The 15991-nt window shown below is 38.1% G+C and overlaps 1 protein-coding gene across 1 annotated transcript in view; it reads left to right on the top strand.

Annotated features, from left to right (window-relative positions):
* MSH2 (mutS homolog 2) overlaps positions 1-15991 on the top strand; it is a 47476-nt gene that overhangs the window by 26459 nt on the left and 5026 nt on the right. Inside the window, exons 8-14 of the mRNA XM_053936951.1 lie at positions 4742-4851; positions 6837-6960; positions 8017-8167; positions 10389-10486; positions 11587-11832; positions 13313-13517; positions 13910-14157. Of these exons, the coding sequence (XP_053792926.1) occupies positions 4742-4851; positions 6837-6960; positions 8017-8167; positions 10389-10486; positions 11587-11832; positions 13313-13517; positions 13910-14157 (1182 nt within the window). The remainder of the gene's footprint in view (positions 1-4741; positions 4852-6836; positions 6961-8016; positions 8168-10388; positions 10487-11586; positions 11833-13312; positions 13518-13909; positions 14158-15991) is intronic.

Genomic DNA, 15991 nt, shown 5'->3' with positions numbered 1-15991 from the left:
TCGACACTGACTTGTCTCTAGGAATTCCTGACCAGCTGTGTGTGTACTGTGATCCTACAAACAAGATACCATTCAAACAATTGTCATCCACTTTGGGTTGTAATTAAACACATAATCCCCCCCCCCCAGTTTAAGTATTAGTGCTATGACTCAAATGTTTGGGTTACTTTAGTCATAATGCTCCTGTATTTGATACAAGTAACATGGCAGGGTTTCTTCCAGTCCTCATTAGTAGGAAGCACAATGCTGTGACAGGCAAGTCTAGAAAGTAAAAAAAAGCTGCTATTTTTTCCACTTTTCTGTGTATTACCAAGAAAATGCAGAATAAGATCAGCATTCAATTTAGCAATAGCAGTTCTAAGCTCATTTCTATAGAAGCCCATTAATTTGTTAGAAATGCCCTTTGTGTAAAGCAAGCACCAAAGCCTGAAAAACAAATGTTGTTAGAAATTGTATGGCTACAAAAATTTCTTTCCTCTATTTCAGTAGAAAATAAAGCTACCCAGTGTCTTATACTTTTCTGTACTACAGTTTTACAACTCCCAGTAATGAAACCTCTACACTATTAATCTAAAAATAAATCCATTCTTTGTTATTGGCTGTGTTATTTCCAAGAGCAGTTAAGATCTGAAACTCTGAAGGAACTGACAGATGTAACTCTTTTGTTTGTTTTTGTTTTTTTAAAGAGCTGTGTCGCTCTGCAGCTGCGTCAGTTGTGTCCATTTGGCTTTTCCAAACAGACTCTGCTTGTTTTAGCCTTGACATGGAGCTCTTGGATTCCCATCCTGTACTGAGGTGTTAGTTCAGAATGCTGGCTTCCTGTATTTACTTCTTTTTATATTAGTTGCCATTTGGATCAACAGAGTTCCTCTGTCATAACACTGGGGTAGGAAAACAATTCCATTTTTAGAGTTTTGAGGAGCAAGCTGTGTATGGCAAACTGCTAAGCTCACCATATGGAAAAGTTAATAGACTGCAAAAGGTTCTTCTTGTTCTGCACATGAATCAGTTGGACTTAGTAGGGCAGTCACCAGCAGTGTATTAAAGATAGTTTAAAATAGGTGGTGTGTTATTTTTATTTTACTTTGTACTTGTACCACCTGTTCAAAGTATATGAATGGTCTGGTAATTTTCAATGTACATGTGAGTGATTCAGACTGGATCTGGTAATTTCTCTGTTCCTGACTGTACAGAATGTTGTAACTCATCAAGGGGTGGAAAGTCAGAAAGATTTTTGACAATTGTGAGTATGTGCCAGTTTCAGAACTCCCTTGCCTATGAATGGCTGTGGGGATAGAGAGCAGCTGTGGGGATATAGAACAACCACAAAGCCATCAGCTGTGACTGCCTTTCCCTCAAAATGAAGCATTGTTTTGTTGAAATCCTTGTTTTTATGGGTGGTGAAACCTGAGGAGGGGGGTGATGAGTGAAGATGGCTTTTTTCTGGTTTGGCCATAAGAAGTCTGCATGAGGTGGGAAAGGACTCTGAGTCATCAAATCATTTTGCTCTAGCTGGCAAAAGAGAACAGTTATTCATTACTCTGACTGCTGGGGCATGAAATTTGGGTCCTTACAAGATTTCTGTCTTCAAGAAGCTGCTGAGGCATCTTCCTTTCCATCTCAAACACTCACTCTCTCAGTCTGTAAATATGCAGGCTACAGGAATGGTGTGCTGGGTGTCAGGTGTATTTTTACCATACTGTATACAGTGACTGAATACCCCTTACTGCTTGTTTCAGTCCTGTTCTTTCCCAGACTGTTGCACTGGTGTGTTACAGCCTGTTGTGATCAAACTTGGCTGTTTCCCATCCTCTGTCATATCCAACTGATTATTCCCTTACTCATAGTGGAAACACATTTATCTGTCAATGTGTCAGCTTACTCAGTGTTACATTTTACTTCATTTCTATTAGCCCAGTTTTCAAGGTGTTGATCTATTTCTGACTTATCTTATTCCAATATAAGCTGCTGATAGCTTCCATATTTTAGTGAATTTATAAGTAGCACTTCTTTTCTGCATTATGAATTCACACATCTTAAAAAGATAAAGCCTTCTGTGAGCCCTGGAGGAGCTGATGTCCTTTCAGCTCGTTTGTCTTTTGCAAGTGGTGATGTCCTCTTTATCTGCACTCTGGTCATGGCATAAATCATAGCTCTTGCACCCTGGCACCTCCTGTGACAGCATGCTGAATGCTTTAGAAGAGCCCAAATTAGGTCTGCAGAGTCCCCTTTGTCTCAGGCATTCAGTATTTCAGACAGATATTGTACTTATATGGATATTATCTGCCTGTAGTAGACCTAGACTATATTTTATCCCAATTTCCATTGTTGTTTTCCTTTTACCCCACTTGCCATTGCACTATCAAAATGACTGGTGCACTTAGCCATGGGGATTTGTCTGTTTTGCCTGGATAGAGCAGTGGCATTTTGCTGCCAAGCTAACTGTGTGTTTCAAGTCTGAAGATGAGTGTTTTGTTTTAATTGCCAGACAACATTTTAAAACCATGTTAATAGTCAAGTCTTTAACATGTATAATAAACACTTGTCTGTGCTTCAGGAAGTAAATTATGGTTTAAATTAAAAACTGCACCTGATAGGCTTTGTGATCAATATGCATCTCAGCTTTTGATGGTGCATAGCTCTGTTAGTCTTTCCCTCAGTGGTTAGTTTCCATCCTAATAATGTTGAGTGGGTGAAAAGAGGATTTTTTTTTTTTTTTTACTATGCACCTTTTCTATGAGTTTATGAATACAGGTGCAAGATATGTTGGAGTTCAATTTAGAATTTTTCTGTGGTGTTTCTTGCTCATATTCTCATAATGCCAGGTGTTTTGAGAAAAGCATATGCAAATAACTTCTGCAAACCCTCATTATTCACTGAATCCACTGTTTTACTTCCTTCAAGTGCTGGATACAGAGTTTGAAGTTGGATTAAAAGCGAAAATAAATTTTGCAGTGTATCAGTTGGACCTGTGTAAATGAATGTATGTAAATGCATCAGTATTTTATTTACTTAATAAATTAATATATTCTAAATCTAATATATTCTAACTTTTGAATGTGACATTTCCTATGGCGTCCGAGATGTACCCTTCAAGCTTAAATAATGAAATGGCATCATGAAACTTCCCTACTCAAGAAGACAAATTATAATACTACTTTAAGTTCAAGCACAGTTGTTTTCCATTGGTTCAAGAATACTGAAGATGATTTCATTGTGTGTGCCATGTATTCTGTCAGCTGGAGCACTGGGAGCTGCTAAGCCCCCTCTGAAGAATGGACATGAAACTTCTTCTGCTCTTCAATCTCTTTCTTCTTCATTGATTGCTTTTATTTTATAGGTTGGTTTAGATGTGTCTTCTTACAGGAGGGGAAGAAACCAAGATATTAAGAGAGCAAGCAAGAAATTTGGAATTGAAAACAATCTTTATTTCATACCTCTTGCTTTTGAAGGTTTTTAGTCAGCAGAAAACTCCGTTTTTGCAACTCCAGTAATGTCTCAATATTTTTTTATATTTTTTCTCAAGTAATAGATATTTGTCAGTTTAGAACTTTCACTTTAAAAGTTTGAGGGACTGGGGAAGCAAAAAAGCATGGTAGAAAAAGAAATCAAACCAAACTTTTTCTTTCTACTTCAGTTGAGAGAGGAGAGATTCACTTGGGTCCTCACTGTGTAACTTCTGTAAATTTCTGTGGCACTTTTTCTATAAATTTCTATGGCACTTTCTCTTAGGAGAGGTTAGGATTTTTTTTCTTAGTTTGGTAAGAAATTGGGAGGCTCTGGAATATCCAGAGCTTAATTCTGTATTTCTCTGTTAATGTGCAAAGCCCTGCCTGTAAACATTAGAGGCAAGCAACCAAATTCTCTACGTAATTCAGTGAGTCTAAGCTCATAGTATTGGATTCATTTTGAGGCATTTTTTTTGTAAATCATATTGTCAATAATGCAAATCTTGCTGTGATTAAATCATAACTTGAAGTGGCTGCAAAGATGTAAACGTGCATTTACCGACAGAACGTTTCCACAGCTGGCTGCTGGATATAGGTGCTCATTTGTAGCCTGAAGAAAAGAATTCCTTCACAGATTTGGCAATATCTGTGCATGTTAAGTTGACTGTGAGCTGCTCTTGGTGTTCAATGCTTTTGGTGCCTCGTGGACTTCCAGCCAATATGTGTTCTAGGCAGTTTGACTTGGGGCTGCAGAGTATCTCTGTTAATTTTGATGCCTTCCTCTCTGGTGGGAAGAAGTGACTGTAAAGACCTGGTTATAATATGTGGTCTTTTTCTGTGGAAAACAAAAAGCTGGTAACATGCACTTCAGTTGCTATGTCCATATTGTAATTACCAAATATTCCCAGTATTATGTAGTATTTTTTTTTAAGAAGAATTAAAAGCTGTGAGTGTGGAAGATAAGACCTACATTCTTTGTCAACTTTTTCTGTGCAAGAATATTCAGACAGCATGTTTGCTTTTATACTGTTGTTTGTTGTTTTACTCATAGTAGAAGGAAATTAATGCCCCCACTTATGAACAAAGGTGACAGAATAGGTACAAGCTTAATCAGAATGTAGATGGGATAATGCCAATTTTAGAAAAAGGTACAAGTGTTTCAGTGAAATAGTCATAGCCCATCTTTTTAAAATTAACCAGCTAAGCAGTTGTGTTGTTGATCTTGGATAGGTGAATTCTGGGAAATCCATGGGGGTTTCTGAATGATAATTTTTCTTGTTTGTTTGTAATAGGAGCTCACCAGATGTTGTTGTTGGCTGTATTTATAACACCACTTAATGATATCTGCTCTGACTTTTCAAAGTTTCTGGAGATGATAGAAACAACGTTGGACATGGAAAAGGTATGAAATGTTCTGTGGGTGGGGTTTACTCAGCAATTAAAGTTTCTTATTGAGCTTTGCAATCTGCTCTATATGAACTAAATTTAATTGATCTTCTGTATTAAGTAGCTAGTGATAATTTAGCTATATATGGAAATATATGCTGCATTTAGAAATATATGAAGGCTGTTATTAGCATCTCAGGGTACTCAACAGGATATTCACCCACTATCTGAAATTATCCAGCCAGTGAAAAAAATGCTTTGGGTGCATTGATGCTGTGGACCTGAAACTATTTTTTAAAGATTTCATCAGTATTAAAAGTGGAGAAGTAATTTCATCATTCCTCTACTTCCTTGTATTTTTAAAGTTACAGTGATATGTGTCAAACCTAGAATGTAGCCCAGGGTATGTTTATTACTTGGGGAGTCTTTTAGGATTTTCTTTTTTGATTAACCAGGGGTTAGGATTATCCTAAGTGAAGGTCTCAGCTGACTGTAGAAATAAGAGAACTACCTAAACTTGTGCCAGACATGGTAGTAAGGGCCATTTGTTGAACTTGTGAGAACTGCAGTGGGTTTAAAATTTAGAACATGCAGGATCACTGTGTTTTCTTTCTTTGTATTGTGCTGTGCATCCATCAACTGCATTTTGCTGTTTATGGAAGGACTTGTTTGATTGACACGTTGCTGTAATTTGTGATGTATGGTAATGAAGAAATTTATAGCTTTATACCAGTTACAGACCATCTGTTGATGCAGTTTCTGTGCCCTGGGACTCTGTTTTCTTCAAAAGTAACATCTGTTTAAGCCTTCACCCTTCATAGTCCAGCTCTTCAAATTTCTTTTCAGGTTCTACTTTAAAAGTGTTTTGTTGTCCTTCTAAACAGAATAACAAGTCAGTTATTTTTAGTAAAATCCCATCGAATCTGGCATGTTGTATTTGGTTTTTCCTCCCCTTCAAGGTACTGGAAAATGTCTATAGATAAGCCAACACTGGTTTTACCAGAAGAATAAACCTTATCCCTATGAACATTACAATTTGAACTTTGACTTGAAATTCCTCTTGGATTTTGAGGGAGTTCAAAGAAAAAAACACAGTTCTATTCTGAGTGCAATTGAAGGGTAGGTTGTCATAGCAACTAAATTATGTCAATAATCCATTCTAATATAAAAAGAAACATTTAAGTTCAAAAAGCGTGGGACATGGTTATTCATTTACCTAGCTGTAATAAAAGTTGAGAAACTGTCACTTCCATTCCTATTTATCACAGAGTCATGAGGGGCCTTTGAAAAACCATCTACTCCAACCTCCTCCTCAAGTCAGGGCAACTTCAAACTTTGGTGGTGCTTTTGGTACGTAGCCACCTGGCAGTGGAGGCACAGGGAAGGGAGAGAAAAAAAGGTGAAACACAACGAAATGATGGAATGCTTCATCCTTGCCTCTGAAAATGTTAAGCTTAGAAGGAACTGTATCCGCTTTTCAACTCAAGAGCTGGGTTGAAATTGGTAGGATTTTTTGGTGACACTTTGTAGGTTCCTTCCTAAACCTCCAGAGTCTCTTTTGGGGCAGAAATTACTGATTCAGGAACTTCAGTTTCCAAAGGCTTCTGGTTTTGAAGCACCCCATGCTCTGTCTTGATCTGCTGCCTAAGTCCAGGGTGGCAGACAGATCATGGACGTGACAATTTCATTCCCTCTGACTTCCCTTTTTGCCCTGCCTACTGCTCAGTCATTTGTTTGCAAATAAATGTGCAGACAACTCCATTTCAGCAGAAAGGAGTCTGTTAAATTGGTAATTAGTAAAAAGTATTTGGGATGTGTTTGTTTTGCAGTTGAACCAGACACCAACTACCACAAACAACATTGCGTGACAACATTATATATGTATAAAAAAATGAGTGTGAATTATTTAAGTAAATTCATTTCACTGTGTATGATCAGGAAGATGATTTTTTTTATTATTGCTTATGTTCATATAAATTTTTTCTTGTTGTTTTTCTCTAGGTGGAGAATCATGAGTTTCTTGTCAAGGCTTCTTTTGATCCTAATTTAACAGAATTAAGAGAGAAGATGAATGAACTGGAAGAAAAAATGCAGTCCTTACTAAAGACTGCAGCCAAAGAACTAGGTAGGGTTTGGAATTGCCTTTGATTCGTGTCTCCTTTGTGAAATGTTTTGCAATCAGGTGATGAAAACTGGTATAAAGAAGCTAAAGGGTTAAAGGATGTTTGCATTATTATATTATTGAGTTGGGCTGACTTTGTTGTCGCAGTACAAGCTGTTGAAAACAGAGAGATTTTTGGTTTATAACTTTGCCTTAATTTTTTTTTTTAACAACATTCCAAATTATTTCAGGAATTATCATGTATGTTGCAGAATCCATTTTGTAGAACTGTAACTCATCAAACTCTTGGCTAGGTATAGTTCTGTTTTACATTCTTTGAGGACCTTCGCTGAGATTTTTTTCCCCCCCCCGCTGTGCATTATCCTGATTGTCCATTCAGCTTTCTTTTGATGTTCCTTGCAAAATGTAATTCATAAGCAAATTAGACATTTAAAGTGTTGATCATCCTGTGCAGAAAATTCCATGTGCAGCTGATGAATCAGGCATTGAAAGAGCAACTCTAAGAAAAAGAAAAAGCCACCAACTTTTAATGCAAATATGGCAACGAAAATTGGCCTTGGGTTGCACCTTTAAGAACTTGCATTTCTTTTTTTGTCTTGATTTTTTTTTTTTTTTTTTTTAGTGTAAAGATGATATCTGGATGAGAAGGAGGAAAGCCAAGATTCTGTAGGGATGGAATGAGAAATCTTGTAAGAGATTTATTTGTTAGCAGAAGGATCACAAGAGTACAGGTGCTGTGCTAACAGCAGCAGTGCAGAATGTCCTTGCATTTTTTACCTTCCTGGAGAATTCTTAGCAATAATTGTGAGCCTGATTTGAGTGTGCAGCTTGAGAGCATTTTAAAGTAAGAGCAGAGAATGAATCCATATTTTTGTGTTTGGTCTGGGTGTTTCTCATACCTGTACAGAACCAAAGCAAGTTACTCAGGTCATGTAAGAGAGGCTAAATCATGGGAACTGAGGGCTAGTGAGCAGCAATAGCACAGGCTGCAGGATTTGTGATAATACAACTGGTTTCTTCTTCTTCTTTTTTTTTTTTTTTTTTGTTTTCATCTGAAAGGTTTGGAAGCTGGCAAAAGTATCAAACTGGAGACAAACTCACAGTTTGGGCATCACTTTAGGGTAACTTGTAAGGAGGAAAAAGCTCTCCGTAACAATTCAAAATATGGAATCATTGATACACAGAAGAATGGTGTGAAATTTACTAACAGGTATGAGATTCTATTGGTAGTTTTTTAAGCCTGTTCTGAAAGTAATGGAATTGTTCCTTTATAATTATGCTGATAAACTGGATTCCATATAAATTGTCACCTTTTTAGTTGGCTCACAGATTGAAATATTGAGCAGGACTGGCATAGAGTTTATGTTAAAAGCTGCATTCCCCATTTATGTTGCCAACTGTTATCTATTTTTGGTCCTTTGACTTGGGCTAATTTCTCTGTTTTAGCTGCAGCAAGTATCATAATTGCTTTTACTGTGAGTGTTTATACAGACACAAGCTGCAGTAGGGAAAGAGCTATTTATGTTTATCACCAAATGTGACATGCAGAGTTTTGCTGCTGATTACCTTTTTCTTCCCCTTGTTTCAAATCCTCTCTAATTTCTGTTAGTCCTGTGCTTAGAACTTCAATTCTGTGCCTCTTTTGATTGAGCTGTTAAAAAAATTTAAATCTTCACCCTAATTGCTGAATTGAGGCTGTTTCAGTGTGTCCTTGTCTGGACTGCAGTTCTGACACAGATCAGCTGAAAAGTCTATTTTTTTTTGTTGAATTTCAGCTCTTTTAGAGCATTTTTGCAGGAGCAAGGGCTGCATCAGTCATCAGATGTTGCTCTGTTCTTCCGTGTTTTTACACGGAGCAAACGAAGTAGAAAGTTGCACGTGCACAATTGGGTAATAACTGAGGCTGGAGGCTACTTCTTATCCCTCACTCAAAGCTGATGCACCTTGGAAATTAAATCCTCTCTCAAGCTTAGATAGTCCAAGGCTACCCCATCCTCTAAGTATCCTTCACAGCCTCGTGGGGCACAAGCTCCAGTGCTGGATCACTGTTTATGAAAACTTTCCTGATGGGATCTAATGAGAACTTTCCTCGCAGAAACTTTGAGATCTTAGGAGCTCATTCTTTTGCTCTGCACCTTCAAGGAGAGCCTGTTGCCTCTTCCCTCCAGGCTGACCTCAGATTCTCTCTGAGCCTTGTCCTTTGTGTGCCACATGCTCCAGCTCCGTGCCTTTGTGGTGACCATCTGCTCCAGGTTCAATGTTGGGAAGACAAAACCCAAAACCAGAGATGTCATCTCAGGAGTGCTGAAAAGAGGGGAAGAATCACTTCCTTCAACATGTTGGGTCCACTCTAGCTAGAGCAGCCAGCATGGGCTTGGCCTTCTCTGCCTCAGGGCCACGCTGCTGGCTTGTGTTCAGCTTCTTGATGGTGTAGTGACTGGTTTCTGTTAATCACTCACTTCCATAGTTCTAAATCCTTATCTTTGAAAAGGAGGGCAAACATACTGGTTCACACCAGCCAATATGCTGGTGTATTTCACACCAATTTACTTAAATGAACAAAGTGTAAACCTTAATTGCATTTTGTTTTAAGATTTACTCGGAGGATATTTTTTAAAACATTGCTGAAATGCAAAACAGCCTTTTCTGGTTCTAAATGTGCTGTGAATCTAAATGTACGATGAAGTTAGGCTTTTCTGTAACTGAGAAGATGTGCTTAGAACCTGTACTTTGTCATCTGTTACTTTCCCTTAGTGAGGCAGCCCATGCATCACTAATAAAAAAGACTTCTCTGTGCTTTGTGAAGTTATAGTTGCTTCTGTGGGTGGTACTGGAAGCACAAGACTGACTTCTGCCTATAGTGTGGGCACACTACTTGGGTGTGTTTCTTATTCAGTCTTGCAGACTCTTGTTCTTTGTTCAGGAGACAAGCTTGAGAAGAATAAAAATTTGTTTAAACTCTTGTCTTTATTTCAGCTTACCTTAGTTTGAAGACCAGGACTTGTTCATAGTGACAGTAATTGACTTTGGTTTTTACTAAATGAAATAAGTGGATGCCTTCAGATCTGATGAGCCTGTTGTAGGACTCTGGGCTAATTACACAGTTGCTTAGCAGCAAAATAGCCAGAAATTCAATTTGAAGAGCTAGTCCTTATCACACAGCAGCTCTGTAACAAACATAGGTGATGCCATGTGTTGATGCTAGAATTTCTGGTTTGGCCCTTATGGGTGATCTTAAACTTGGAAGTAATCTTGGGGCTGTCTGGGTGTGGGTGAATTCTAGGTCAGTTGCTCTGTGGTCTTTGTGCTCAACTTTGCTGTCAGAACAGGTGGGGACACTTGGTATAGACTCAGATGAGGAGGCCAAAAGTTTGGCATTGTAGGTGAAGGCAGAACATCACAGCTTCTAAATACTCTCGTTTTGTTCACAGCAAACTGAGCACCATCAATGATGAATATATAAGGAACAGGGAAGAGTATGAAGAGGCTCAGGATGCAATTGTTAAGGAAATCATTAACATTGCTTCAGGTGAATATGCCATTGTTGATGTGTGTCGCAGTCTGGAGTGCTGGGAGGACTTGCTGGTTTTTTTGAGGGTGTTTTACAGAGACAAACTGTAATATTTTACAAATAAATTGTAAAATGTTACAGTTTGTAATATTTTATATATTACAATAAAGAATTGGTGTGGAAAGTGAGGTGTGGCTTTCAGACAGCTGTTGAAAGGTTGAAATATGAATTGTCTTCTGTCAGCAGCCCCTTTCCTGGCATTGCTGCAGATGTGCAGTGCTGAGGTGTGTGCAAATGCTAATCCCATAATAGGAACAAAATTAAGGCCATAAGGGCCACATCTGTCCTCCACCTGACTCCTCCCTGACTCTGGGCATCTTCACTCAGACAGCAGAAGAGGTGAAGGACAACAGAGAACTGAAGGAGTGGGACCTGAGGTCTAAGGACATTGATAAGCAATATAAGATCAAGTTGGACACTGCTTATATGGCAATAAAAATGATTGGTTTCCTAAGTTATTCCCATAAATTTTGCTCCAAGATTGTCTACTTACAGGGCATTCCTTTACTGTCCTTCACCAAAAGCAGAAGAGACACATGGGGAATTTGGGCTGTGGACTCCAGTTCCTCATCCCTTTCACAGAGGAAAACCAAACACCAAAACTTCAAAAGGTGGTACTAGGGGCGCTGGGCCACCTAGCCTGATGTCAGAGGCACTGCATCTGACAGACCTCTCCCTCCCATCATTCACACAAACACTGATGGCTGCTGTGTCTGAAGTGTCTGTGCTGTGTCTCTCGTGTCTTTGCTTGCATGAGCATCAGGATGCAGTGTATTGTTCATGGAGGAAACTTACTGGGCTTCCAGGTGAGGGAAAATAATCAGCATGGCCTCACCTCCTCCTTTTCTTAGTCTGAAGAAGTCTCCTTGGTATTCAAGGCATGGAAACTTCAGGATTGCATCCTGGACTCTCCCAGGAGGTGACTTTCATCTTGGAGAAAACTGTTACTGCAGATGAATCAACTTGATGGACTCAGTGTAGGCTTCAAGGTACCTTCCCAGCAGGCAGCAAAGGAGCAGTTAATGGCACTGAATTTCCATCTCCTCTGTGCAAACCAGGTTACGCAGAGCCCATACAGACCATGAATGATGTGATAGCTCAGCTGGATGCCATCGTCAGCTTTGCCCACGTGTCCAACGGAGCCCCCGTGCCCTACGTGCGGCCCGTCCTTCTGGAGAAGGGCCAGGGCAGGATGGTGCTGAGAGGCGCCCGGCACCCCTGCATCGAAGCGCAGGACGAGGTGGCCTTCATCCCCAACGACGTCACCTTTGAGAAGGGCAAGCAGATGTTCCACATTATCACTGGTAAATGGTTCTCTTCTCCCCTTCCTTTGTTGTTTGCTTTATAAGTGTCTCGAGTATTTCCAGTCACGATGCCTTTTTAGAAAGGAAAAACAAACCAGCAACAGGAGAAACAAATCAGCGACCTAATAAAATCCTGTCAAAGCAATTTCTCTCATCAAGGGCGAGCAGCTACTGAGTTACTCATCTTTCTGCATGGGGAATAAGATTTGGCTCTGGAAAAGGAAGGGAGGGTACTTGTAAGCTATTATTTATTGCTGTTTTTGATTATATTTTTTTCAAAAGTGTCCCCAGTGTTCATGTGAAATGTTACCTTTGACTGTGGATATTCTACATGTTTCTGTACACACAGAAATCATCATCCGAACTATCAGTAATGGAATTGGTTATTGTAATTTTACTTGTAGTGCACTGTTTGGAGCAGGTGATCACTAATTTACAGAGTCATATGTGAAGAAAAGAGAAGCTGCTGGGCAGTAGAAAATAAGAAATTAGTCCTTCCTTAAAGTAAGACCTTAGTGACTGTGACTCCACAACCTCAGGAACTGGAAAGCCTGACCCTGCTAAAGTGATTTGGAAAATTCCACTAGGCATCAACTGTGCTTTGTTAGTGTTTTCTTTGTGCAGTATTAAAGTTGATTTTAAATGCAAAGCATGTGTCAATGACTGTACCATTTTTTACCCTTTTCTCTGGTGTAATTAAGATAATTTTACTACACACGAAAACATTTTTAGTGTTTATAGATTTAATTGAATCGTAATTTCCATCCAGATGTCCTTAACATACGTTCTGAGTAGCAAAGATCTGAAATTAGGGAATGATTAATGAGCACTTCTAACATAATCAAAAAGAAAAATCGAAAATCTGAATAAATGCATGGTAACACCATGCATTTATTTTTTCTGGTTAGCAAAAGCGTAAAATTGGTTTTAATTATCAGTTTTCTGGATAATACTTTTTATTTAATTTGTATTTCTGTTACAATTAACTGCTTAATATCTGGGTTTGCTGATTCTGAGTGACCCATTAGCTTGTATATCCACTGTGTAACGAAGCTGTTTCATTTTTACAGAGACATTTTAATAGTTGCTTGAGGTGAAAACAAATTATTACAATTCTTAAGCAGAAATAAATACTGATTTTTTTTTTTTTTTCATTTAAAGTTTATTAGTTTTAGGTATGAACACATGTTTTAGATGACTGCTTATACTTTTCAAAAGTCCCAAAATTCACGAAGGCCCCTGAATTTCTGTGATCACCTTTCTTTTGAAAAAGAGCATTCAGTAAGACAAGCAAGCCTTGTTAGCCCTGGAGCCACTTGTTGTACCTGTTGGACAAGTTTGCTGCTCTCTTCTGGCAAGAGAGTAATAAATTTAAACACTCTTTATTTTAGTTTAGAGCCTGTTCTCCTTTAAAAGAGCTGTTGAACTGTAAAAAGATGATGCTTTCTTAAATGAATTTTTGGAAAAATTTCTTCTTTAGGCCCTAACATGGGAGGAAAATCAACATACATCCGACAGACAGGGGTGATTGTCCTTATGGCCCAAATTGGGTGTTTTGTGCCGTGTGAGTCTGCAGAAATAACCATTGTGGATTGTATCCTGGCTCGGGTGGGAGCAGGAGACAGCCAGCTGAAAGGAGTGTCTACTTTCATGGCTGAAATGCTGGAAACTGCTTCAATCCTTAGGCAAGTCCCGTGCTTTTGTTTGGTTGTCTTGGTTGGGGTTGATGGGAAAGGTTTGAGGTTTTTCTTTCTGCGTTTCTTTTTGGTTTTGCGTTTGAGGTTTTTCTTTTGTGGGGAATCTTAGTGGGGAATCCCAAGTTCTTTTTAGCTGCTACATAAGTTATGGAAGTAGCCTTCTGTTTATTCCAGTGGTTGCTAACCAAGAGGCCAAAGTCTAAATGGGACAAAGAACCTGGTGTGGAATGATCAGTGTGATGCTGTGTGTGCACTCTATTTGCAAATGAGAAGGATCTTTTGCCTCTTCCATGCTCTGCATCCCCAGCACAACTTGTGATGCTCCAGTATCCAGAATTCATGCTGCTGTCGAACGTTAACAAACGCTCTTGTGTTTTTAGGACAGCAACTGAAAACTCCCTGATAATCATTGATGAGCTGGGAAGAGGAACTTCTACCTACGACGGCTTTGGCTTAGCCTGGGCTATCTCGGAGTACATTGCCAGCAAAATCTGTGGGTTTGCCATGTTTGCTACCCACTTCCACGAGCTCACAGCTCTTGCTGAGCAGGTGCCAACAGTGAACAACCTGCACGTCACTGCTCTGACCAGCGATGACACGCTGACGATGCTTTATCGTGTCAAGGAAGGTAAGGCTGTGTCTCAACTTCCCGTTGTCCTGAGAGAGAAAAACCTTCTTTTTTAAAGGTTTTTCTTTAAAAATGGTACTTTTTTAAGATATTAATTTTTAAAAATTTTTTAATTTTTTTTTTTAATTTTAAAATATTTTTCTTAAAAAATAATGGGTTTTTTGTAAAAAATAAAGTGGATTTTTTTTTTTTTAAGGTTGGGATTAAATGTGTGAGACAGTATTTTTTTATCGGATTTAGATGTTTATTAGTTTTTATTTATACTACAGTCTTAAATTAGTTTTTATTTATACTACAGTACTTTTTTAAGATATTAATTTTTAAAATTTTTTTAATTTTTTTTTTAATTTTAAAAATATTTTTCTTAAAAAATAATGGGTTTTTTGTAAAAAATAAAGTGGATTTTTTTTTTGTTAAGGTTGGGATTAAATGTGTGAGACAGTATTTTTTAATCGGATTTAGATGTTTATTAGTTTTTATTTATACTACAGTCTTAAAAGTTGGGAGTTCTACAGTACTTCACTAATAGATTTTAAAAATGGAGCTGTATTTATTTTTCTGTAAGGTCTTTTAAGGATAAACTGTTTAATTAAGAAATGGCACTTAAATTATTTTTATTTTTAACGTCATAACTAACTACTTGTGACCCTCAATGTGGAGTTTTTTATCTAATTACACAACATTATTTAAACTCGTGAAGAAGAAGGTGAAGAAGAAGGACTAGCTTCTGCTCTAAAACTTCTATTTTGTTTTATGTATATTGCTGTATTCAAAAACTTTAAACTCCAAGTTTTTTACTATGTGATATTACACATTTCTATTCAAACTACACACTTATATTCTTAGTTCTATTATTCAATCTTGGAAGCTTTCTCTATGGCTTCAGGTTAAATGTGGTGTTCTCTTGGGGGTCAGTGCTTTTCAGCAGCAGAAAGTCTAAAATTCTCAGTAACCAGGCTTCCAACATTAATGGGAAAAAAATTCGCCCCAAAATTCATGTCATACTCCAGGCTTGGGGTTTGTAATATTTATATTCTTCTCTGTCCATGGACAGTGTGTGTGACAGGAGCTCTGTCCACGTGTGAGCACGGTAGGTGATGATGTTAGTGATTATTTCTTAAGCTCTTAAGCTTTCTAGGCTATTTCTGCCACTCAGGTTGATGCTTTTGAGTTGCTCCCTTTTTCTTTTTTAAAGACAGAGAGAAGGGTTCCAGAAGGTGATTTTCTGTTTTCCTAAAACAGCTATTTTAACCTGCTGATGGAAGAGGCTTATATTTCTTAAACTGCTCTTTTAAAAGAAATGAGTGCACCTTTTATTTGCTGACAGTTTTTAATAATGTCTGGTTCGTTGTAATGAGTCTTAGTCTTACGTTGCCCAATTTATACAACAGTTTGATGTAGGAAAAGTCATGTGGGTAATTTTTAGTAAATGGCATCACAGTGAAACAAGTAGCCTGTTTTGTTAGTATATTATCAGTTAGATGTATTTAATTAAAGTCTTTTAGTGGATTCAGTTATTCCTTTCAGTATTAAATTAAACAATTTTTAATTAGGTATAAATTTCATCTGTTCTTCCTGTTTCCCTCTATCCCCATCATTTGTTTTTGCTCCCTTCACCAGGAGCCTGTATTTATTGCTAAATAAAGCAGAGCTGTAAGTGTGGCTTGCAAGGTGTGCCCATTATGGCATTCTCATTTAGTTGTGAACGCCACAGTGATTTTGGATTGTTCTCACTGGAGTATTTCAGTCCAGTTGGCAACCTCTGGGCTGAGGTTTTGATTTAAAATGTGGGCAGAGTACTCATTACTCTGTGTACCTCTTAATTTTTCTCTTC

This window comes from Vidua chalybeata, chromosome 3, assembly GCF_026979565.1.
Source record: "Vidua chalybeata isolate OUT-0048 chromosome 3, bVidCha1 merged haplotype, whole genome shotgun sequence".
Lineage (NCBI taxonomy): Eukaryota > Metazoa > Chordata > Aves > Passeriformes > Viduidae > Vidua > Vidua chalybeata.
This window is presented reverse-complemented; position numbering and strand designations above follow the sequence as displayed.